Source organism: Thermobia domestica, chromosome 13 (genome assembly GCF_964235325.1).
Source record: "Thermobia domestica chromosome 13, izTheDome1.hap1.1, whole genome shotgun sequence".
In the NCBI taxonomy this organism is placed as follows: domain Eukaryota; kingdom Metazoa; phylum Arthropoda; class Insecta; order Zygentoma; family Lepismatidae; genus Thermobia; species Thermobia domestica.
Genome location: NC_137466.1, coordinates 114,714,256 through 114,741,896, shown reverse-complemented (window position 1 = coordinate 114,741,896; position 27,641 = coordinate 114,714,256). Strand labels below are relative to the sequence as shown.

Genomic DNA, 27,641 nt, shown 5'->3' with positions numbered 1-27,641 from the left:
CTTGTATTTAGAATGTACCATCCTAGTTATCTGCCTGATATGGAGCCTGAAAACATATAGACTAATAAATACAATAAAGAAATAGAATCATGGCGTACCTAGGTTTAACCATTTAAATAACTAAATTTAACAATATGTTTACAAAATACTAGCATACCAAAATACGTGGACGGAAATATTTACTCTGAAAATGCGTACGTGTTCGCATAAAGGCTGACGTATGATAACCGTACATTTCGGATTTTACTTTTAAAAAAATGAAATGAAATCCTTAAGTTTTACGTCCCACGGTTATGCCGGTTAGGCTAAAGGAGACGGTGATGATGAGAAATGAATGAAATGGTGGAATGAAGAAAGTGGGAGGAAACGGGAGAACCCCGAGAAAACCCACGCACACGGTGTTTGTCCATCACAAAGCCCATACGGCGCGAGCTGGGATCGAACCAGGAACCCCAAGCACCGGAGGTGAACGCTCTACCGCTGAGCTACCGCACCCCCATTTTACCTTAAAATGTAGATCCACCTCTCATATAGCCTTCATGCTGAAAAGTATCACTAAACTACACTTAACAAACAGAAAAGGGACTCCATTTACCTCTTACTTCTGTGTATGTTCCTATTTTCCAAGAAATAGTATGACTCCATGAAAACGAAATCACTTAACAATATAGAATATATAGATAACCTAAAGCCTTTGCAAACACGGCGTCTTACTATCATCATGGTGTAGGGGAAACGGCAAATCAAATAAGATTCTTTCAAAACTCATGAATAGTAAGAGGTTTGATTGGCCTCTTGTATTTGCATACAGATTAGTAAAGAAGACAAAATCCCTTGAAAACAAGAAAAGTCACATTGCTAAATGTTTAAAAATTCGTATCTCGTAATCTAGTCAGAAGATTTTTTAACCTTTTATTTCTCGTGCATAATCATTTCAGCTTGCGCTATTACTACAAATGAGAAAAAAACTACAAATGAAAGGAATTTTTCCTTTTTCGTTTGTTTCATATTTAATTTATCATTCTAAACATGTTTCTCTATGAAAAAGGAAATGTAATAGGATTGCGCAAAGAGTTTATTTCTTGTCCATAGATGACTCTAGCAGTTTAGATACAGCTTTGGCAAAAGTTTCTTTCAAATAAGTACATTTCAGTATTAATTTGATGCACAGTTTTGTTCTTATATACATAAACTCTAGAAACAATCGTGTTCTAGACACATACATGTATACATCTTTCTTTTCTAAAAAAGGAAATAAAAATATGCTTAGGTCCATTTGAGCGACTTCAACATATAAGTTTGGATCCCTACAAAATTCTGCAACCGAGTGCATACATAAAAATCCACTGCACCACCTGGCGCGACTTTGAAATGATGGAAGCCTTCTGCATCCAGACCGGACAATCATTTGCCACAGAACTTCCGAAACAAACACGCCCAATCAAAGTAGTCATCCGGAAGATGCCACTCGACACTCCAACGGCTGACATACTACAGGACTTGAAGGACCAGGGGTTCACCCCAACCAATGTGGTCCAAATGAGGGGACGCAGTGACCCGTCTGGCAACAGGCCCCTGTTTCCGCTATTACTTGTTACTTTACCCAAGGACCCAACGAACAACAAGATTTACGATCTCAAGTACCTTCTTAGTTACAGAGTGGCAGTGGAACCCTACAAGGGTCAGTCAATTCTCCAATGCTACCGATGCCAACGAGTAGGGCACACCACGCAAACATGCAGGGCGACCCCTCGCTGCATCAAATGCGAAGAATCACATCTCTCCACGGAATGTCCGAAGAAAACGAGGGACACTCCGGCAAAATGTTGTAACTGCGGAGGCGAACACCCCGCCAACTACATGGGCTGTCCCACGCTCAAGGCGGCCAAAGCCAAGAGGAAACAGCCAACCCAACCACCAGCTAAGTCGGACCCTCCCTCAAAATCTGATACCAGCCGCAGAAGAAACAACGCTACATCTTACGCAGGAGCAGTCACGCCGGAAGACAAGAACAACACCAACCAGAAAACCAGGAGGCCCCCCAACCAAGAAACAAAGCAAAATCAAACAACCCAGGACAACTCCCAATCCAGAGAAGAAGACACCGAGGACAGATGCACTGAACCATCATTGGCAGACACATTCAAAGAGATCCGAGAACTCTTCTCGGGCCTCAATCTCCGTTCAATGCTAGAAAAGCTGCGAGTAGGACTCCGGAAGGTGAAAGAAACGACAGACCCACTAAGCAAAATCACCATCATGTTTGAGGTAGTCGCGTCCATCCTTGACGATGGCACCGACTAAAAGAAGAATCAACAGACAAGTCAAAGTGCTGCACTGGAACGCAGAAGGAATCCAAAAGAAGAACAACCTGGAGGACTTTCTCCGCAGAGAAGAAGTGGACATAGCCCTATTGTCAGAGACCCACCTAAAACCACACCTTACCCTAAAAATCCGCAACTACTCCACCATCCGTACCGACCGTCCCGACCGACCCCTTGGAGGAACAGCAATTCTTATCAAAGACAGTATCCCGTACGACCCTCTCCCTCTACCACCTCTACAATCCCTGGAAGCTACAGGGATCACCCTCCACTCAGCTAATGGACCGATAATAATAATAGCAGCCTACAAGCCTCACAACAACAACCTCAACGCAACAGATCTGCAAGCCCTGCGACAGCTAGGACACCGGATTCTACTAGGGGGAGACCTCAACAGTAAACATCCGGCGTGGAACTCCAATGTGTCAAACGCAAACGGAAGGATCCTCCACCACGCTCTCACCACCATAGACTTCACTCCCACGGCTCCAACGGAACCCACGCATTATCCAAGAAACGGCGGGATGCCTGATGTACTGGACATGGTACTGACAGCGAATCTGGCAATCCTAGGTGTACCTCAGGTTATCCACGGCCTCGACTCGGATCATCTACCCGTTCTACAAACGATCGCAATCAGCTACCACTTCACAACTCGAACCCTTCCAACTCTGCGCACAACAGACTGGGACCACTACAGATCCTTGCTCAGCGACATGTTAGATCCACGCCGGATAATTGAAACAACGGAAGACATAGAGGCCACCACTGCGTCCCTGACCGCAGCCATCAACTCAGCCATAGCCATCGCCTCAACCACCTCAACAACGACTCATCCATCACACCAGACCACTCCAGAAGAACGACGCACCTCAGCCTTGATCCACTTGAAGCGTTGGGCCCGGAAGCAGTGGCAACGTACCAGAATTCCCCAGTTCAAAACACTTTGGAACCACCTAGTATCCAGAGTCAGGAAAAGGCTCCTTCGAATCAAAATCAGAAACTGGAACCTCCACCTCCAGGAGCTAGATGCACCCAGCAGGCAATTCTGGAAGTTAGTGAAAAACATCACAAGACCAGAAGCAAACTCCAGAACACTCACACTTCAAACTCCACAAGGAACAATACACGAACCGGAAGAACAGGCAGAACTTTTCGCCCAGACCCTGGAAACCACCTTCCAGATCAACGCTACCAACACGCCAGCAACCACCACTGCAGCAGTACATAGATCCTACCACCTCTCCCGAATAGAAGACCCACCTCCTCCAGAAGCCCTCACAACACCGCGGGAGATACAAGCAATCATCAAGAGGATCAATGCACACCGGGCTCCAGGTCAAGACCGAGTGACGCCGCAAGCACTGAAGCACCTCCCGAGAAAGGCCCTGGTCCTACTCTGTAAGTTGTGCAACGCCATTATGAGAACCGGACACTACCCAGAAGCCTGGAAAGAAGCAAAAGTCATAATGCTGGCCAAACCAGGAAAGAAAAGATCAAACCCGGCCAACTACCGCCCTATCAGCCTGCTCTCGCATACCAGCAAGGTGTTTGAAAGAGTACTGCAGAGCAGACTTCAGCAATTAATAGAAGATCATGACATCATCCCGGACCACCAGTTCGGCTTCAGGAAAGGACACTGCGCGGATCAGCAGCTGGTACGGGTGGTAGAGAAGATATGTGACAGATTCAACGAGGGAGGCCACACCTTGGGGCTTTTTCTCGACATAGAAAAAGCATTCGACAAGGTGTGGCACGAAGGCCTCTTTCACAAGATGATGCTCCAGGGCACTCCGCACTACCTTCTGAGAATCATCAAATCCTTTCTTCAAGGAAGAACCTTTCGTGTTGCCCATGCAGGACACCTAACACCCTCCAGACCTATCCTAGCAGGAGTCCCCCAAGGATCATGCCTATCCCCAACCCTCTACGCCATGTACACGGCGGACATTCCCACAACCCCCAACACAGCGGTAGCAACATTCGCAGACGACACGGCAATCTTTGCCAGCCATGGAAACATCAGATACGCTGAACTATACCTCAGACGACACGCCGAACTTCTCCACCGATGATCTGAAGAGTGGAAGATCAAAGTCAGCGAACAGAAGACCTCAGTAGTAAACTTCACAAAAAACAGAAGAAGGGTTCACGTCAGGATCACCATGGCTGGAACACCCCTCCAGAACCGAGATGATGCCAAATACCTCGGAATAATACTGGACAGGAAACTTACATTTGCTCACCACATACATTCCATCGCCAAGAAAGCCAGTCAACGCCATCAAGCCTTGCTACCGCTACTCCTCTCCCCATCCCTCACCCTGAAAACCAAACGCCATATATATCAGATGAGCATTCGTCCCATCCTGATGTATGCCCACCCTGCATGGCAACACGCAGCAAAAACGCACCTCAGCCAACTACAAGTCATCCAGAACAGAGTAGCCAGGGCTATCACTGGACACTCGAGAGACACTCGCCTCGAGCAAATACATGAAGATTTGGAACTCCCATTTCTACATGACTACAGAATTCACAGATCAGCCAACTTCTGGAGGACAATCAGAGCCTCACCACACCAACACATAGCCACCATAGGAACGGCCAACCCAAGAAGACGAACTTACAAGATGCCGCACCCCTAAAACGCACAACCACTAAACTGACATAGGAACAGCAAAAGAGGAGCGCGACAGTTGCGTCCTCTCTCACAACAAATACGCACGCAAAACAAAAGACAGTCAACAACACAAATGGAAGGCAAGGGCCCAAGCCCGGTACTTAAATCAACCACAAAAACCGCCAAGAAATCTCTGCTCTGCTCTGCTCTTCCACATTATCAAAGAACATTCGTAACATTTATCTTAACAGTAGGACTGAAGAGTCATATAAAAACCCTCTATTATGTAAATACTTTACTTCCAAGTGATCCATCGAGTCAAAGAAACTTTTGGATGTTTTTCATTGAAACATATAATATGCTTTCCTTTACCAGTTGCTTCCCTTTGAGTTATATTTATTTATACATATATTTCTGGGTATTACTGGTATCTGTGCCCTTAAGCTCGTTATGTATCAGGGATGTCTTTCGGCAAGCAGACTATCCAGGGAAAAAAGGAAGCGGCCATCTTCAATTGAACCCGGGACCGCTCGCATCAAAGACGAGAACACCACATGAGTTTGAGAAATACATAGTCTTTTAATAAATTCTATATGGGAAGTATGTCTACCAAGTACGTCATAAAATGAAATATTATACAGGAGGGTTAAGGTTGTAAAAGGTTGCAAGTATTAATGTCGCTGATATTGGAGGACATGCATTCCGTTAAATGAAGGGATATTTTCCTTCTCTGTCATCTGGAACATTGTAAAGAAATTATACGAAATATAAGAAGTGGGTGATTTGTATGGTGATGGGTGATGCAAAAATCTGTGATGTATATATATATATATATATATATATATATATATATATATATATATATATATATATATATATATATATAGTGGCGAAGATTGTAATGGTATACTCAGGATTTTCGCAGCTATACCTATACTCGAAAGCCCGTTACAGGTTTAATTTTGATGAGAGTTTTAAAGCCTGGCACGATTTTAAAAAGTCCCGACAGTGTGTTAGTAATAAAAAGCTGTTTCGCATCTCACGTTGTCAAACATAGCACATATCATTGTTAGATTTGTGAGATTTCTTGTTGTGGAAATATAAGCTCTATAAACGCTTCATGAAGCTGGCTTCGAATTGATCCCCCATCACTGTATTCACCAGACTTACTACCCAGTGTTTTCTGCTATTTCCAAATTCGAAGAATCACTTGCTGCACAAATGAGTTGAGTGTGATGATGATTTCATGTGTGTAGTAAAGACGTATTTGTACAGCTCAAAAAAATTTTTTTAAGAGCATGCACATATTGGAATATCGATCACCCACATGCATTTAGGTCTAGTTGGATTATGTTGACAACTAAAATTCAAAATCACGATCGTTTGTCTTTTATTTTTATTCTAAGCCGAAAATTTTTTGATTTATCATGATATATATAAATCCTAGGCGTATTAATAATAATCCTGTGAGCATTATCGTTATCTATTTTTTTTTCTATTTTGCTTGATATTCATTTCCCATCTTCAACTCAGTCTAATGAAAGTCTTTCCTAGAAACTTCCCAAGCAACACTGCAATCATACTGTGTGTATTACTCTTATCCTTCTGATTTCTTACTTGTTGATTCCTTTTCAATACCCTTAAGGTGACTTGACCTAATAATTCAAATTATAATGATGGGTACTGAAAATCACATTGCTTGTTGTGGCGCCTGTGTGAAATCATTTTGAGGACCAGAGAAATGTTTTTTTCGGTCTCTAGATGCCCGTTGACCGAGGAGTAAAAGTGCGAAAATGCTAGGGGACGCCGTCCCTTCACTTCCTGAAAATATCTGTGGCGTCCCACGACTTTCTACAAAAATTAAAATGGGCAAAGATAGGCACGGGGGACGGCGTGACGTCATGCGTCCCCTCACCTTATCAGATTCACTTTTGCCCCTGTATTGACCTAATTTACCGTAAACTTAAGAACAATATATTTTAAAAGAATATGTTGCTTAAGACTTATATTTTGAAGCCAGTGTATTTTTCGGACTGCTGTTTGAAAAACGCTCGACAAAAGTATGAAAGCCTAATCTAATGTTTAGTATAATAAATAACAGACTTTAAGGGTCTTCCTTAAGTTAATACCCACTTTTAAAAAATAGAGTGTACTTAGAGATAATAAAGAATATCAAAGATGCAGAAAATGAGCCAGATATTATATTCAAAAGGCTATTACATGATCTAATAGTTGTTCTTAATATCTTTCGTATAGTGTATAAATTTGAGTTTCCAGTAGCTAAATAATTCTAATGCAAGTGATACAATGACCAAATTGTGTAGGAGACAAAGTTTCATTTCTGATGAATTCTGAATTTCTACAACTTCTTTACCACTTTAATAAGAAATAAGTGATTTGTTGAGTATATAAACACACATGCAGTAATATAAATAGAGGTGAATATTATAAAAGGTGGTAAGTGTCGAAGTGGTAACAAATAGAAACGAAGTCACGAAGAAATAAATAAATAATTTTCATTTCACATTGTGAAACTACCGTAAATTTCTAAACTCGCTACAAGTGAACTTGGTGGTGGACAAACACTAGTGCGTGGGTTTTCTCGGGGTTCTCCTGTTTTCTTGCGCTTTCTTCACTCCACCATTCTATTCATTTCTCATCATCATTATCTCCTTTAGCCTAGCCAGTATAACGTGGGACGTAAAGATTTCATTTCATAAGTTTCTAGATTATGGAATCCAATAAATATGATTGTATATTTAAAGTTAGAGAGGTAGAGGGATCTAAAATGATGATTGAACATACATACAAATTCTTTAAAGTGGATTAATGAATATAAATGCTCTTCACTACTTGCTGTAATACATTTTTATCGCTGCGGTTATCATTGAAGAAACTGAAAGACCAAATATTGTCTATTATATTGTATGGTTCTAGTTGGGGAGCCAATGGGAAAGTTAAGATCGAAAAGAAGATTGGAGTAACTTCCTGGTAGTACGTGTAATATGGTTAGTATATATATACTTTCGACATAGGAAAGCCTGGTTAAATTCTCTGCGGGAGCTAATGCGCTTCCTATCCCACAGTAAAATATAGCGTCAGCAATGAACAAGGACGTAAAACTCTAAATTAAAGAGAGTTGGAAAGTGATATAGAACAGGTTCTTATAGAGGTAGCTATCAACAAACCTAACATTTCTTAACTGAATTTCTTGGTTCAATGAGAAAACCCCCATTTTTGTGGCGAGAATCTTTAGGCTTTTTAAGCCATAGAGTTCGTTACAAGATCGACAAATTGGCTGTTTCAGTTGCATTTTATAATTCCAGTTTCTTCCGTAATTAGTGCAATTTTAATTAATCCTTGAACCATGAATTGAAATACAGGATCCTAACATCCATTTAATCGAGGTTGTTCTTTTTATGTCCTTGTCCACAATGAGGCGTTATCATGAACATCCAGCTTGCACCATAGTCGGTAACATATCAAAATGCACTTCAACATTCTCCATATGTCCATATTTTCTCACTCAGGTCAAGTGACAGGTGTGTGATTATGTGAGGCAACATTGGATACAAGATTATATCTTAGCTATAATATATTGAGAGCAATCCCTCCTGTGAAGTAACTATGTATTGGATATAAAGAAACATGAACTTTTGAAAACTTTGACTAGAAGTGTACATTCTCAGACACCTGTTGTAAATGCATATTTGTTAAATAAACTCGACTAGCTTCCTTCTTTCCTTTCCGCATACCTTCAAGCACAGCCTGTAACTTCCCGATTAGGTCATCATTCTTGAATTGATCAAAACCACGATAACAGAACAACAAAGGGTATTCGTCACGAAGTTGAGACAGGTGCAGGATCATCGGAGAGAAGCGGATCCCACCATTGGAGGACCACCTACTCCAAGTTTAAGGAATACCATTCTGCCGGTTCATCGCCGCAGACACTTTGGTCAGTTGTGATTAGAGTAATGAAGATGTAAGAGGACATCCTAAAGAAGCATTATTCCAGAGACGCATCATGGAGAGAGTTCGACGCCCCTAGCAGTCCAGCAGGATTGAATTCCAGTTGTTGGCTGTTACCAGAAGATCCAGGTTCCTTCACGGCAAACCTTTCATCGTGCCAGATGACCAGGACGACGCCAGCCCTGTTGGATCTATCAGGCTAGTGCTCATCCTTTATCTTTTAGTCATAACCTTTCTCTTTCTCTCACCCTTTTCCCCAACTAGTCATTTTCTAAATTAGAAACATTTGAATTTTATTTAAATTCAACCACAATTTTACAGTTAAGTACCGTGTTGTGCATCAGTTCCATCCCCATTTGGTTACATTTATTTATTTCGTATTCTGAGCTATAACTGATGACACAGCACCGGCACACTCCATTGATCACTATATGAGGGCAATACTAGAAGCCAAGATCATATCCTTCTTTTGTTATACAGACGGGTCAGTTAGATTGGTGTAAGACTTTTTGTTTTTAAAAACAAAGGTGTAGACTCAGAAAACAGATCTAAATTATTATGTGAACAGAAAACGTCAACTGCCAACAAATGGCAGGGAAAGTTCTTGTGATAAAGGATGCAGCTGTTTTGTTCTTGAATTCATTATAGTACCTTTTACAATAATTTCGCGAAAAAAGCTTAACTTACATGATTGTAACTTTATCCTGTCCAACGTCAGCAGAACAATGTCTGGCCATGTTCATCCCGAAATTTTAACGCTTTATTCGAGTAATGACAAATATCACTACTTTTCTGGCTTGCAGAATTGTTTGACAGTTTGTACATCGTTCCGAGGACAATATGGTTAGTATTCTTCCTTCCTCTTTGGTTCCTCGTTTACATTCTCCTACCAGAAATTCTCCTTTAGTTTCTTCCAGGATTTCTCCCCTCAGTTCCACCTGGCGAACGATGAGGTCATGCCCGCTTTCCTTCAAATTCTTTTCCAAGTATTTAGCTCTTCCCGTTGATCTAGTGGCTAGCGCGTATGACTTTGGTGCACATTATTCCGGGTTCGATTTCCGGTGGCAGAGCATTGAAGTTTGAATGCATCATGGTAGTTCGTATTACATCTTAAACTGTAGGTTCACGTTTCACATAGTCTCAGTGCTGAAAATGAATGCTATACTTCAACCACAAAACAAACAAAGAAATTTCCCGACTATATACGGAAAGGAGGGCAAAGCGGATCACTTAACTTCAAAGGCCTCAAATGGCAACTAAAATTAAGACTAGGAAACCAAAGTTTTGAGGAAATATTTTATGATTATTAAACTTTCAAATAACAATACAATAGTAACAAGGATTGCATATACATAAATGATATTGCTTAATTACTGAACTACTGCAATTTATTCACTTTGCCCCACCGGTAGGGCAAAGCGGATCATGATAGTGGGGCAAAGTGAATAAGCGAAAACTCATACATTAAAAATCAGGGTTTAACACAGATATGCAAAATAAAAATTGTATAGAAGAACAATATATGTGTACACAGTCTAAGATAATAAAAGAATGACATTTAGATGAACTGCTTTACCTACCAGAAGATTAAAGTGTTTAATGTTTTGTTAGTATTAGCCTAACACATATAAATATAGAATTAAGTCTAGACAAAGCTTGCATACACCTGATCCCTAAATATGTTTAAAAAGCTCAAGTCCATAGAAGTATTTTTTCTTATCAAGTAGGCATCTAGTATCTAGTTTCTTTGAATCTATAGTAACCCTAGTGAGTACAATCTACGTAGTAGCAAACAGATTGAAAAAAAAACAGTAATAATAAGGCTTAGGGCTGAAAATAATATCACATCACACGCTTGGTTTGCACAGATCACAAATGTAAATGTCTTGTCCCATATAATAATCGGTACATTTTTCGTGAAACCATGACAGACAAATAGAACACTGAATCCAGTCTTCATTAAGTGGATCTGAATAATATTCATGACAGAACTTGCATTGGTAACTGCCGTCTCCTTCTGGTGATTTTGAGGGTTTTTTCTTTGTAATTCCAGATGTACTTGGTAGAGCTTAGCCGCAGCAAAACATTTCTTCTTGCAGGAGAACCTTGAATGGTAGATATCCTTCTTTTCTCTGGTAGTTCATTTACGGGAGTTGCACTAGTACCTGGTTCGGTAGACATAGTAGACTTGCTATACTTCTTCGCACTCTTCCGTTTTAAACATTCCTTGATAGGGGTACTCGTTAGTTCCTCTGCACGTAGAGACCTCAAGCTTCCCCCTCCCCGAACAAAATTTCACCGTACGCCACTGTAGTCATTAGTACTGAACATGTATGGAACATTTTACGTAAATTGATTCGAGGCAAAAAGTAGAGAAACAAAGAAACAAAGAACTGAAGTTAATTAAAATCATTTTAAAAGATGTAAAATCAAATTAATAGTTTCTTAACAGTGGTATAGAATGACATAGTTTAATATAGGATAAGTTGCGTTAATAGCCGCTGCGACTATTTAACGGGACTCCTATCCTAGCCCAACTTACTACTACAACTACGACTACCACCACTACTACTATTACTACTGCTATGTTTTTGTTCGGCGAGTGTTAACGGAACAAATTCAATATGAATTTCAATATTCAAATTAGCTGTGTTGCAACGTATACGTACCGTCAATACCACATTTAGTGCCAAACAAATGTTCTAAAACAGTACTGCATTATGCTTGGGGCAAAGTGAATCGCTATTCGCTTTGCCCCTTCTAAAATTATTCTCTTTGCCCCACATTACCACATGAGACAAAAGACTGTCTACAGCATATGGACGACGTATTTACGATAATTATCAAACATGATAACAAAGGTAAGATCCCACCCTATCCATGCATAGTGTGTTCGCAAACATTCTACGGAATAGAAAGAAAAGATTTCAAAATCCTTACCCCTTGAATTTTTTTAGCAAAATGCGTATTTTCTTTTCTTCTCCTCTCTCGTCGAAACAACAACACGTACACACAAAACACTAACGTCCTTCTCTTCTTTCACTAGTGACGTCATAAACTGGGGCAAACATTTCCTGCCCTCTGTTTTCAGTTGACTGTAAATTGCGTTATTCGCTTTGCCCCATATATCCACTTTGCCCCCCTTTCCTTTTCTATTATTATTCCAGTTAATTATGAATACTTCCAGTGTGACTTAAGTCCACAAGGTGTCAGGATATTATTAAATACAAAAGTAAAACGTCTAATGCAGCCGTATCTTCAGCTCTGTTAATAAATACGACTACCTAAATAAATTATTTATTGTTGCTGTTATATATGTATATGTCTGGAAGGCTGCAAGTGAGTATGTGTGAGAATGTCTCATTTCTCAATCATGGCGTTCTTTATAGGAGAAACTTGGTGTATTTTCTTCGTTCCCTGGTACTGCAACGAAACCAGACCAGGATTACGCTCAAAGCACGCACTCTGTGCTTTTCGTATCAAAACACAACGCGCAAAATTTACATAGAGCAAAGCAACTTCATTAGCATTTGCTGCTAGCTGTAAACATACAGTACATCCGCGTGGAAGAAAGATGCAAGAAGGAAAGAGAGAGAGAGAGAGGGGAGGTAGAAAGCAAGGTTGGAACGCATAGATGAACGAGCAACAAGGGATATATATTCCTCGGTTTCTGTCTAAAGATAAACAATACTACCTCACCCTCTGTCTATATATATATGTACAGGCTGATATAACGGAATTTTCATTTTGCTTCAGGTTCTTTCGTTCATAGCCAATATTCCACAATTAGCTTTCTTTTTTCGTATGTACAGTATGAAGGAACTAATGTAAAACAGATATGTATGCACAGTGGAACTTTTTTATATATATAAAGAGAATATATTTCATACGTGAAAGCTTTCCTGCAAAGTTAATGTTGCTTGTAATTGCTGTATGAAATTTTTCTAGCGTATATTAAGTTAAGAGAGTGCAACTATTAGATAAAACATGTATTTATTAATTTATGCATTCATACGTTTCAAAAAGAATATACGTATTACGAAGAATTATTTTGTCCAATCTATCGATCACTGCGCCTCGGCTCGGCTATTGGAGAAACGAATACATAGTCTATATTAATAGCCATTAGATGTCAGTTGTCTTTTGTCTTGCTTGGTAACCGTCATATGTTTAAAATGGCTACTCCACAGCAGAAATGATGGATTGAGTATAGCCCGCTCCCCCCAGTGATTTTTAACGAATCATAGTGATTCTAACGATTCATATTAGTTCATAATGAATCGGAATCGTATGTTATAAAGATTTAAGATTTAAATTTTGTGGTAAGGAAGCTTTAGTATAAGTAGTAGTAGTAGTAGTAGTAGTAGCGGTAGTAATAGTTGTAGTAGTAGTAGTAGTAGTAGTAGTAGTAGTAGTAGTAGTAGCAGCAATAGCAGTAGTAGTACTTACCAGTAGTAGTAGTAGGAACGGGTTATAAGCCCCGCAGGGGTTGGTTAGGTTCTGTTCTCGATATAAGTAATAGTAGTAGTAGTGGTAGTTAGTAGCAATAGTAGTAGTAGTACTACTAGTAGTAGTAGGAACGGGTTAGAAGCCCCGCAGGGGTTGGTTGGGTTATGTTCTCGATATAAGTAGTAATACTAATAGTGACTTCCAGTTCCGGTGACAAAGAACTGGGGGGAGCGGGCTATACACAAGCCGAAATGATTTTGTGTTCTCGAGTTTGCGAAATGCAATTCCATGATTACAGTGCAAAGACGTTTCAGGTTGAAGTACCAAATTGATTCTCAGAATGGGTGGAACATTCGCAGATGGTATCGACAGTTCGTAGATACAGGATGTGTATGTAAAGGAAAGAGTCCTGGTCGGCCTCGTGTTCCTGAAGAAAATGTTGCACGAATTCAAACTGCTCTCCAACGCAGTCCTTCAAAATCAACTCGTCGTGCTAGTCAGGAGTTACAAGTGCCGACAACAACAATTTGGCGTGTTTTGTGACGTCGGTTGGTTATGAAGCCGTACAAGTTACAGCTGTTACAAACTGTGCATCCTGATGACAAACGCAAACGTGTGGCATTTTGTAACGAGATTCTGGATGTTATTGACAATGATAACACTTTTGCACAACTCATCGTGTTCAGTGATGAAGCGTGTTAGTGGTCAGGTAAACAAACAAAATGTTCGAATTTGGGGCCTACAGAACCCACACACAGTCATTGAACACAGGGCCGGATTTCCCAATAGGCCCGGTAGGCCCGGGCCTATGGGCGCAAGCTCCCAGGGGGCGCACGGCCGAGAGAAAAAATTAATAAAATATCTAGGAATAAAAATAAATAGCCATAACTTAACATATTTTTTGAATTGATTTTAAAATATCAGGCTAATAAAGCATTCTGCTTTTGAAGTTCATTGGAACAAATAATTGTTGGTAAAGTTAAACTGTTTGCATCTTGGAGTGGTGTTAAGCAATTAACATAAGGCCTGATATAATTTTTTAATAAAGGTTTTTAGGAAAGTTGCTTTAACCAGACTAGGAGGCGGAAAAATTATTGGGCCTAGGGGCGCCAAAATGCTAAATCCGGCCCTGATTGAACATGTATGAGATTGGCCCAAAGTCAATGTGTTTTGTGCGATATCCGGATCATCTGTTTACGGCCCATTCTTCTTTAATGGAAACACAGTTAATAGTCAGCAGTATCTCGCTATGTTACAAAACTGGTTATTTCCGAGGCTGCACGAAGAGAACTTCATTTTTCAACAAGACGGGGCACCCCCTCACTGGAGTCACCAAGTGCATAAATATCTGAATGAAACTCTACCGAACCGTTGGATTGGTCGTCAAGGAGCTGGCGACTTAGCATGTCTCAGCTGGCCTCTCGGTCACCGGGTTTGACACCCTGTGACTTCTTTCTGTGGGGTTTCGTTAAAGACAACGTTATGTACCACCACTCCCACACAACCTGGAAGAGTTGAAGAATTGGATCCGTACTGCCATAACATCAGTGACGAAGGACATGCTTGCCCTAGTATGGGAGGAATTTGAGTATCGATGTGATATTGTTCGTGTCGTTGATGGAGGACATATTGAACATCTGTAATTTGATCCTGAGAGGTTTGTAAATATTTGTGTAAAATTTCATATTCGTATATCTTAAAGTTTAAAAAATATATGCATTCGAATTACGTATATTCTTTTTGAAACAGGCTGTATAATTTGCGGTACAGCTGTGAAGCCGTTTACCTTCAGGGTAGCTAATAGTGAAACAAAGGGGTAGACTTTTGGAAGGAAATCACTCAGCGTCAATTTATTTAATACTGTAATTTCAAAGATTCTCCTCAGAGACTGAGGAAAAGTCGTAGACAACCTAAGTTGTTCTAATCGTGAAGTTTATTGGGATTCATTGGGTGTTTGTTGTTTCTAAGTTCATAGTAATGTATTAAAGTAGACATTCATTCATCTTTTAGCCAAGAGCTTTTGTTTTGAATTTGTAGAGCGCGCGAATGTGAACAGTTCATGTACATGATCAGACTGTTATGAATTCGAATATCTGAAGTGGCCATCCTGACTGTTTTTTTCTAAATTTATTTTTTTGTAATATAACGTTTTTCATTAGCATCATTCCTTGTTTTGTTTGGGGTGGGTACGGGGTACGAGCGAGACTCCCTGATAAATATAGAATTTTATGGTTCTTATTATTAGCTTATTATAATACAGATTACTCCCGAAGAAAGGACGTAACCCTTTGATCGGCTTAACCTAAAAAAAAAAAATAATACAGATTATCAACAAAATTATTTTAGTTTTGTGAATTAATGCTGGAGATTAGTTTCATTAACATGTTTTTTTAATTGTTTCTGTAGATTGTAATTGAAAATTAATTATTGAACAAATGAGTTTTTACTTGTTTCTTGATGTACATAAAGCACATTATAATGTAGTGATTTGCATACAATCTAGGAATTGTGCATTGTAAGCATTTCAGCAGGTATGTAGCCAGGATTTCGTAATAGGGATGTCCGTGACATGAAATATTGTGGTCATCACACCAAGGGCTCGATCATTCTAAACTATTTTTCCGACAACATATATTTGTTCGTTTAGCCAGAATTTCGTAATAAGGGAGGGGGGCATGACATGAAATATTGTGATTATCACATCAGGGGCTTGATCAATATCAATTTTACTGGCAACATATCAATTTGTTAGGACAATAAAATGAGGATATAATAGTAAGTATTTTAATAAGAAACTATGAAGAAATCTTGAGTAGAATAACATAAAAAAAAGTATTGAAAAAGATTTTTACAATATCTACGTTCCTTCCTCTGTTCACTCAAATATAGTAATTTGCCTTTCATTATGACCTCAACTATTATAGAAAGTTCAATAATGTTTTGTAAAATATTTTACAACATGTGCGTTCCTTTCTCTGTTGAATCAAATGTTAACAGAAATTTCTTTCCAGGTAACTTTTTTGTTTTTATTATTACGTTAACCTCTATGTGTTACAAATGACAAGTGAAAGGAGCAGTAGAAAACTGTTTCTGAAGTAACATGTTTGATACTGCGAGAGAAGCTATGACGAAAAATTATGATAAAAATGTAAACACTATTAGAGAGAGGCACTTTGTTTTCGAAAGGTTGAAATTTTCCTGACTAGAAGCAGAAAATTCTGAGAATCCTGTAACTTTTCTAGAAATTTCAAATTCCATTTCTTTTGAAGGATATCCCGCTCATTTGCCACCATGTATTGCAAGTAATTCAGCTAGTTCATTATGTGGATTTTGGAGGAACAACGATAGAGGCAAAGTAAAACTGAAAAGGTATTCACGCATAAAAATTGACACAATTACACTTCCCATTCTCCATTGCTAGTATAAGTGTTGATGCAGTAGTTGAAAATCACTTATTAATTTCTGAAATCTTTGGGGGGCTTAGAATTACAGCAGGAAGGATTTCCACAAATGTATTGACACAGTTCCTGTCGTTCAGCAAACCTTATTTCACAAATACCAATCAGCCTGGACTTTTTTGATTGTGGAAGTAAATTCGATATACTATCCTTTAAAAGATTTTCAGCTTCAGCATTATGCCTGAAGAACTATACTGTCTCTTTTAAAATTCCAAGACTATTTGAATGAATGCCTTTGAAACTAAAAGGACGGCGAGTGGCTGAAAGAAGACAAACTGTAAGTTCAAGCGATGACTCGACCAATGGAGATACATTGCCTTTGGATAAAGTTCCATTATTCTCTTGCTAATTTCTTTTTGTTTCATCCTTCCTTAATTCTTTTCATTTCTGGTTTTGAAGGGGGGTCCAGACCCCCGGATTCCCCTTCCCTTGGCTACGTGCCTGATTTCAGGAAACACATGATAACGCATAAATATATCTGTGAAATTGAAAGTTATAACCAAAGTATGCCGTTTAGTGTAATTTACAGCAGTGTGTTACTTCTTAGTTTTAGACGAATCAGCAAGACTCAAAAAGATAAATTAATCCTATACAGAAAAATGTATTATGTTAGTGTTTAAAGTTCATTATATGCACTTAGTACCTCCTCGTGAACGAAGAGCAAACGCGCGTTCTTTCTGCATGAGTGTTAGTTTCTCGATTGAGATACTTGTCCCGGAAATAAGCTCGGGCACTAGTTTGGATTGCACTTTGATTTCACTTTTAACAGTAAGTTCATTCTCATATATCCTTGTAGTGAGAAACGGACGCTAAATTTAAATCGTCTCAATCCATTCATTAGATGTGTGTTGTCAGTGTTAGACCTCAAATGTGAATTCACACAAATTTCTTGATAAATATTTTATTACTATTTTTTATTCAGTAAATTATATTATGTGGACATTTTGTTATTCAGATTATTTCAAGCAGAAAACTTAGAGCTTTTAAGCATATAAATGAAATGACACGGGAAAGTCTACAAGTAAAAATTAAATTGTGATATTTTCTATTGTTAAATCTTACCATACATTATTCTGTAGTTTTTGTGAGATGTTTCACATGTGGACAATATAGAAAATGCTATTAGATTTGAAGGGGGCGCGGTTGCTCACTGGTAGAGCGTTCACCTCCAGTGCTTGGGGTCGCTGGTTCGATCCCTCTCGTGCCGTGTGGACTTTGTGTTGGACAAACACCGTGCTCGTAAGTTTTCCCGGGGTTCTCCCGTTTCCTCCAACTTTCTTCATTCCACAATTTTACTCATCTCTCATCATCACCGTCTCCTTTAGCCTAACCGGCATAACCGTGGGACGTAAAACTTACAGATTTCATTTCATTTTTTTTCTATTAGATTTGAATAATAATCCTTTCAGCCAGTACTAGTAGTGATTAAAAGTATATACTTTATTATGTTGAAATGATTGAAGCTGTAAACAAGAGTAGACTAACCCCATGAAAAGGATCGGATACCGATGAATCGATAATTGCAGAAAAGACCCTAGTCATATTTGTCTGCGCTTTCATGAACTTTTTCGATTCTCTAAAGGTATGCAACTTTGCGTATAAAAATTATAGATGTCGAAGATAGGTTGAGCCATAGTTGCAGTACTTAATTCAAATAATCTTTTCTTTAATATCACAAAGCTGCACAAAGTGGACTCAGGTCCTTTCTGCAATCATATAAGGTGCCCAAGAAGTACCTAACCATTTGTGGGAAGGAGTGCTTGAGTTCAAAAGAAGTGTTTATAGTATCAAAGAAGACACCGTAAGTCAACGAAATCGTAAGAGTTCGACATGATCCCCATCCATATCCAAGCAGAATTGCCATCTATTCGCGGTGCACCTGAACACACGCTGCAACGTTGCTGGGGTAATTGTACGCATCGATGGCGAAATGCGTTCATACAGGTGCGCCAAATTCCTAATTTTCACCTTGTACAGTTTACTTTTGATGTGACCCCGCACAAAGACGTCATATTTCGGCATGTCAACTCTGGATATGGAAGATGGTCATGTCGAACTGCTGTGACTTCGTTGATGATTTACGGTGTCTTCTTTGATATTATGAACACCTCATTTTAATTCAAGTGCTTCTTTTCGGAAATGGTTACGTACTTCTTGGGCACTCTGTATATTCAGATATTAATATGTCACAATGTTAATTGGTCTGAGAAGGTCGAATTATTTATTATCTGTTGCCTGCATTACTACCTTAGAAAGATATTAATATATTGTTTTGGATTGATATTTCAAAAGGCAGTTATGGCGCCTTAGCAATAAAGCTATTAATTTCACGTTAGTCTACCTGACAACATGTACCGGTACTTTGAAAAGTTATTTAAAACATATTCGACTTTTTTATATATTACTCTCGAAAAATAATACTAATAATTCAGGGGAATTAATTTTATTTTATTTTTCCTTTTAAATAATTATTTGGGAGGGAGGACGTACGGAATATTTTCACTGTTGGCCCGCTTCCTCGTTCGTGTTTGGACGACAGACAGCTTTTGGATAAAAGGGACAACCATGTTAAAATCAAGGCGTCTGGTCGCCCTACTTTACAGTAAAAGAACGATGTACAGTATCGAGTTCAAAGCAAGTTACACAGCTGGAAATAAATGATTGCTGCACAATTCGTAACAAAATTATGTGAACAAAACTCCTAAAACCATCAACATCTGTCAGACAAACTAAGGACATCAAAATTAATGTTTTTCGTATTATAACTTTTTTACGAAGGAAATTGTTCCATTTTATCAATATTTGTTCTCACGTCTTTCATCTCATAGCAACTACTTAGTGCTAACAAAACATAGACCAATATAAACTAAAATGTTATATATTACTTACTTGAGATCAACAATTGCTCCTTTTGAATCCCTGCATGATACTTCCCGCGTCTGATAACCAACTTGCGGCTGGAATGTGTAATTATCTCCTGTGCTATCTGAAGAACCTAGTGATCCACCAGAAAGATAGAGGGCGTCTGCGGAGATCATACTGGTAGGGGCTTCACATCGACGCCATTCCCCAACTTTCAACTTATATTCTTTGTCCACTTCGGAATTAGCGACGGGCAGAGCACGCTTCAAACACTCAACTTTGGGATTACACGGACGCGTTTCCGTCAATTGAGGACACGCGCGTCCTCCATTTTGTGGCGCGACAATCACACTTCGTACCCGCGTTTGATTAGCAACGTCACATCCTCGACAAACAGTCCACGGTGAAAATTCCCCTACCACACAATCCTGAGGAACTGGAATGTGACAGAATTTCACTGGATCTGGTTTTCTGGCAATCGTGAAACAATTGTCTTCATCGATTTCTCTGTGAACTTTGATATCATCATGGGACACAAGAACACAACTGACATTTCTTTGCATGACGCCCAACTGTTCAGAATCGCGTCCCAAAGTACCCTCTTGTGATGTGGTTGTGACACTGGAAGGGTAAACTGGTAGACATGGACCCCAGGTACTCACTTCCCATTGTAGTTTATCTGCAATTAATTAAAGAGAACGTGTTTAGAATATACCATATTTTAATCTTGTATACGTGTAATGTTTCTGTTAATTAATGTTAATAGCAAAATATTTAATTAAAATTAACAAACAAATCGTAATGAACATGAGTCAATAAGAGTGTGCTTTCCAGTTTCTAAGTTGCAGGAAACATAAGCTTTCAAACACTTTAGATCAGAAACTATCGAATCTATTGTAGTGTTTCTGAAAATTATAAACCAAGAAGGGTATATGAGACGGGCCCTTGTTTTGTTTCTAGACCATTTAATAAAATACTTTAAGCAAGTTGAAAGGTAGAATTTGCTGTCCTGGAAGCAGGTCCATAGTCAGAACAGTAACAAGTAAGACAAGCGGGTGGGGGCTGAGACCATTTCTGTGAGAGTTAACTTTAGTTCAATTTACATTGATATATACTTACGAACAACACAATCGAAAGTTTCAGGGTGGTCGCAGGGGGGCTCAGCCCCTGGCCATTTCATAACTAGTTCTGGCTGGAAGCCATTTTCATACTCAATCTTACCTTTAAAAATTGGTTCGCTTGGGAAGTTACATTGGAAACCTTTATTTGCTGATTGTTTGACGCTTCTTAATTTCAACATATAGCTATATAAAATTATACATAAACATACAAAGATAGTGGAAATCTTTTTAAAAAGTTCCATTCTATTAATGCGTAATATAAAGTAAATTACAAGTTCTTCTAATACGAATAAAATAATACTTTTATACTACAAATTAATTATACGCCACTTGGTTCTTAATACATCTGTCTTCTATAGAATCCCCCCAGATGTGATTTCTGGTGGGAATAGTTGCTCCGAATATAAACAGTACCAGTAGTTTGGATACAAGGAGTAGCAAGCCCCGTCTCATATACTCTTGTCCTGAAAAGGGATGTTGAACTTGAAATAACAAACCAGCCAACTAAGAAAGAGACTTGGTACATTGTAAAATGTTCTGGAACAAAGTAACCATTGCTTCTAAAATAATATAAAAGAAACCTATTAGTACTTCAAAGTACTATAACACAGATATTCAGTGAATTTAGACCACTACGAAACGAAATGAAAGCTTTCTTCTGGCAAAATATGGGGAAACTTAGGTTCAATTCGCGGTCAAACCATATATTGTCAGAATCCATTGTTGAAGTGTGGATCTACGTTTCATACAGTTCCAGAGACGAAACAGAACCCTAAACTGTAATCAATCAGTGATACAAAACTGTTCATTGTTTCTACAGAAAATGATCAATGAGGCAAGATGGTGCCTTGACAAAAATAATTTCTGTACCTCTGCTTGTACTTGTAATTTGCAAGGGAGTGGTAAATACGCGTAGGTAAATTCTACTTTCTTCCCACATCAAGAAACAATACATTGATAACAATGGTCACAAATGGATCAGCATAAGAAGTGTTATTAACCGTATATTGTTTAACATGTCATAAATTTTATGAGATTTCTGCCAGCACATATACATATATACCGGTTGAGGCATTTAAAACTCTTTTTGGGAATATCTGGAAAACTACAAATCAGATTTTAAAAAGGTTGTAACAAAAGTTGTTCGTCTCGAAGGGAAACATTCAACGATACCACGCTCGACCCCTTGCCACAACCCCTCGGGGGAGGGATGGCGGTCAACTTTGAAATCTTAAATAGACACTGCATTTTTTTATTGCATATTCTGATTCTCCGTGAAAAAATACCTAACTTTTGTACTGAACATTTTTTTCGTTGCTTTTTAAATGACACTGTAATTGACAAAAATCAAAATGGCTTACAAACACTTGAAAAATGAGACATTTAAAACTGTTTTTGGAAATATCTGGAAAACATACAAATCGGATTTTAAAAAAGTTGTAAAAGTTGCTCGTCTCGAAGGGGTACATCCAATGATGCCACACTCGACCCCTTACCCACACCCCGGGGACGGGAGGGGATCAAGTATGAAATTTTAAATAGGAACCTGTTTTTTTTTCAGCTTCCAATTCTCCATGTAAAAATACTTATCTTTTGTATTAAACATTCTTTTCGTTGCGTGTCAGATGGCGTTGTAGTCGCCAAAAATCAAAATTCGTAAACACTGTTAGGGACGGGCACGAGTCGAGCTATGAGTTTTGAGCCGAGTCACCAGGGGCGTATTTACGATTTTGTTTCGGGGGGGGACTTCGCTAACTTTAGTCCTGGAAATGTGAAAATTCTGCAAATAATTTCATTTAGAAATACTTTAATATAGTAAATAAAATTTCCGGAGGGGCTTAAGCCCGAAAGTCCCCCTTAAATACACCACTGCGAGTCACTATTTATGAACTAGAGCTTCGAGTTGAGTCGAGTTTGAGAAATGGCTTGCTTTTTCATCTCGTTTTTACTCGTTTTGAAAACATGGGCTGATTAGACTGCAAAGCGAAAGTCATGAGAAATATAACTAGTAATGTGGAATTCTTTTCATGTTTCATGTGGTTCGGATTCCACGTTAATCAGTAGGTCCACGTCTCATATGGCCTCGCTGCTGAACGGGACGTTAAACTCAAAATCAACTCAACTCAACTCTTTTCATGTTGCTCACGAAAGGGGACAGTAGACGCATCTAGTCTCGTCTCGATGAAAGACAAGGGATTTTTCTATTGACTTTAGTTCGGCTCGGCTCAACTGAGCCGATGTTTAGAGCCAGCTCGCTTGAGGCGAGCTGTCGGCTCGGTTGGGATGAGCCATTTCCTCTGTTCGGTTCAACTGAACTAAGAGCTCGAGGAGGCTCGGTTGGATGAACTGTTCGCTCGGCTTATTTTTCGATTCGTCTCGTTAGTGAATGAGCTGTAACCCGAGCTACTCGAGCCGTTGTTAGGTCGAAGCCCGGGCCTAGCAGTTTTGAACATGTTTAGCCGTCGCCTTATAACTTTTAACAGTTTTTGGATCGAACCGTAATACTTCTCCACAGGAACTCTAACACAGAACCTTCTGAACGATGTCCTTTCCTCCTAAGCTTCACGACTACCGAGGTCGGCAGACAACTAGTTTCTAGAGATAAAAATACTATACATATCTTTCATATTTATACACTTTGTAATAATAATAATAATAATAATAATAATAATAATAATAATAATAATAATAATAATAATATAGTAGTATCATTGATAATAATTATATTGTTTATGTAGGATACTTAAAGAAGTACTTGAACTACACACAGGATTTGGCTCGTTTTGGGTTGACTCGACCCCAATTCGAGTCGAGTTCTATAGTCGAGCTCTAAGATGTCTGTTTCGAGTCGAGCTCAAAGATGTTTATTCGAGTCTAGTCGAGTTTCACAGAAAACTCGTTCGAACTTGCTCGTGGCTATTCCTAAACACCGTTGACAAGTGATAAGAATATGTTCGAAATGGTAACTATTTTCTGCAATGCATTCTTTATAATTCCAATTACCATCTATGAAGCAAGGACTGCGACTCGCTGTATATGTAACACTTGCAATGTGTATTGCAGAAAACGGGTACCATTTCGAACATTTGTTTCAGTAAGCAATGGAGATGTTTGAGAAGCAAGGAGACTCTCCTAAAAGAACCACCACGATGAACAAAAATTATAATTATGAATATTATCCTTGACTGTTAGACTATCGCAGAGTTGTTGAGCTTAGCGGGTTAGTATAATACTCAGGATTCAAATTACTAATCTGTTCGTGTGACACTACGCTGAAAGACTTTCTATTGGACAAATCAAAGGAATTAAATATTTTCTATTTCTTTCTATTTAATGCTCTCATCTTAAAAAAAAGTTTGTGAGTAGAAAGAAAGGGGTGAAGAGAAATGTAAAAATTAAAAATTATTATTTTACGTTGAGTACATATGAAAAATCAAACTTTTTCACGTGGTGTACAACGATTACACTGCTACTTGTAGAAATTACAATGTTATAATATTTTAATAACGACTATCAAACTTCTTCATAGATTATATTACTTCAGCAGTGTAATGTATGAACAACATATTGGCTACCTTCATACTAATTTAGAGTCATTCTATATCAGAAACATTATACTTGTTACAGCAAATTTCTTCTCAATTGCTCCGTTGCTTTTTAGGTGGAGACTCCAAAATTTCATTTTTCGTGCTATACTGTTTCTCGATGGGGATATTCGATCATTAAAGTGTAAAAACTTTTGAGGACCGGCAATCCTGTATGAGGTTTTCCTGGGTTTTCCACATTCACACCTGGCAAATGCCGGGGTGGTACCTAACATTCAGTTCCCAACCCGCTTCCTTCCTTTTCTTTCCCCCTTTCCCCAGATAGTCTGATAGCCGAGAGACGTCATCCCTCAAACGTGACGGGCTAACATGGCCATAGATGCTGAAAGCCCAGAAATCTAATTCCTAATCCTAAAGCTAACGGAACTATACTTAATAAAGCATATTCGCCTACATGGTATCATGTACAAGAAACAATTATATACATATACAGGACGTAGAATCAAAGCATTAAAAGAAATATAACACATTTTATTTTATTTTATTTTGTGTCTATATCCTACCATTTAGATTGTTTGTCCACTTTAGGTATATATATATATATATATATATATATATATATATATATATATATATATAGATATATATATATATATAAGTTTAGACATCGATATATAAACTAGACAAAAGAAGGAAAAACAACAAGTTATGTTTATTTAGGTTTAAGCAACGCCAAGCAATATATGGGAGAAAACAAAGGTATTAAGCTCCGAAAAAAATCTTGGGTATTAGGGCGGATTCCCTTGATATTCAATGTACATTCTGAAAATGCATTTGCTATTGATTTTTCAACCTGAGTTCTTTATACTCTATGTCACACAGTAGATTAACGTCTTTAGGTATTTACAAAGTTTATTTTGTCTGGATATATGTAGGGATTTTTTTCAACCAATTATTTAACAGGCGTTATGTCTCTGAAGCTATGTTCAAAAAAATGTATATACCTTAGTAAGAGTTGTTTTTTGCTAATCCTTCTCGTGTTGAGAAAACAACCATTAAAAAAAGTATCAATTTTTGTAGGAAAACTGTCTGGATTTGCCACTGTAGTATATACTCGTAGTATACAATCTATAAATACAGTGTATTTTTAAAGAGGATTTGTTCAGAGAGCTTTTATTCATTTAGAATCTCCTAAGGAAACCAAGTTTGTTTTTACCATATTCTCTGTTATATTAAATAAAGTAAAATAAAATTATGGATAGTGATGAAAGGTAAAACAGGACTTATCAAAGGTTGGTTGCAGCTAGTTGCACTGATCAGGTACTAAATCGAAGTAGCTAAATGACTACATATAATTACCATGAACTCTTATTAATCACTTATTTATCGAATTAACTTGAATAAAATCTAAATACACTGACGAATAATTCCGTACTCTTATTTTAACATTATAAATTTATCTAACATGAACTTAACTGCCCTCTGCAAGTATGAAATTCACTATAACGACAGGTAAATATATTCTTTTCTACTAGTCAGCATACCTGGCGTTAAAACACTAGTCATTAATTGCCAACTCTGATATTCCCACTATTCAATACCCAACAAATACCATATTTCTTTTATTATTTGATATTATTTTGATAAAAGCTGCAGGTAGAAAGTGCTATAGGATGAAATCATCTTAAACGTTCTATCCTTATTGGAGGCCATAGTCATATATTGCGGAACTTTATGTATTCCCTGGGGCAATACTTTTATCTTTATGTAAGAATTCTTAGCTTTAATATGTCAAATCATAGTTTCGTTTTTATCCTATCTCTTAGACTTTCAACCTAGACAATGCATATGTATCAGAAGTTTCGTAAGAAAATGATGCCCATTTGTCTATAAAATAACGAAATCATTCGTATTTACAGTGTTCGACATCATTAAGGTTATTTGTGTGCGTGATTTTGTGCACAATGTCGTAAGGTAGTTTGTGAGCTACTTAGCCATGTTTCCTTGCAGAAAGTTGAAAGTAGAGATAAGATTACTATGTTGACCACAATATATCAATCAAAAGCCATCTCACTGATCATAGTCTCTCGTTTCGAAGCTGTAACACGCAGGAATATAAGATTAGCTTATTACTTATTTGAGAAAATCATAATTGGAATGTAATGATATTTATTTAAAAATTAAAAACCAAGCTTAACCTTACTTTGGAGATTACCCTTATGAAATAAGCTTTAGTTCCTTATTTCTTTTAATGAATTTTGAAGAGTAATTAAAAAAAATACTTTAACTAGCTTGATATCCTGCCAACTGCTTGAGAGTTACACCATATTTAGGGAAGAGATGCTGTAGAAATTTTTCAGAAGATTTGAATGTTTAGACAGGTATCAGATTTTAAACGGCAAGATATAATAAGAAGCCTTTTTTAAAAAATATTGCGTATAACATGAACACTATAAGGCATGAAAGAATATGGTCCGATGGATGAACTCTTGTCAGGACGTCTCATATGTCATTACTTTTGTCTTTCAATATGGACTGCCTCATAACGCTGAGCAAATACAAAAAAAAAAAAAAAAAAAAAGACTTCTTCTAAGAATTAAACCTGAGATCATGACCACTGAAATAAAATAAAAGGAAGTGAAGTCTCTAGCTTGACATCACACAATTTTGCTATTTAAGCTAAAGGAAATGAATGATTAATGGAAATGCACTATTATGAAAGACATGGTAGAATGACCATGTGGGAGGAAACGGGAGAACCCATTAAAAACCAACAGAGATGATAATGTTCACCATAAACTTACGTACCATGGAATTGAACCAGAATCCTTCACACCATATGTATTTTTTTATATGGATAATTTAGCCCTTTTCAGCACCGAGGCTATACAATACGTGGAGCTATAACTTGATGTGAGATGGAAACCATATGTGAGAATCTAACCCAAATTTCACGATGGAGTGGTTTGAGTCAGAATATCTGATGCGTTGTCATTATTATTATTATTATTTATTTTTTTTTACATTTTTTGTACGAACTGTCTCACAGTACTAAGTAAACTCGAAAAACTAAAAACCAAAGAGCTCTTTTGAGAATTGAAGCCGGAACAAAGATAATTCAATAACCCAGGGCAAATCAAATTGTTATAGTTATATGGGAGCTAACCACATTTAAAACACAAAGTTTCTGTAGATAAAATAATACTTGTAAGAATAAAGATCATAAAAGCTTTACTTTCATTTAGTCTGCATTCGTAGTCATCCACAGACTCTATCACATGATTCTG

The 27,641-nt window shown here is 38.0% G+C and overlaps 1 protein-coding gene across 2 annotated transcripts in view; it reads right to left on the bottom strand.

Annotated features, from left to right (window-relative positions):
- LOC145668440 (thrombospondin type-1 domain-containing protein 7B-like) overlaps window positions 1–27,641 on the bottom strand; it is a 1,268,628-nt gene that overhangs the window by 520,179 nt on the left and 720,808 nt on the right. For both annotated transcript variants that reach the window (XM_081736305.1, XM_081736304.1), the window contains exon 6: window positions 19,716–20,367. In XM_081736305.1, coding sequence (XP_081592431.1) covers window positions 19,716–20,367 — 652 coding nt within the window. The remainder of the gene's footprint in view (window positions 1–19,715; window positions 20,368–27,641) is intronic.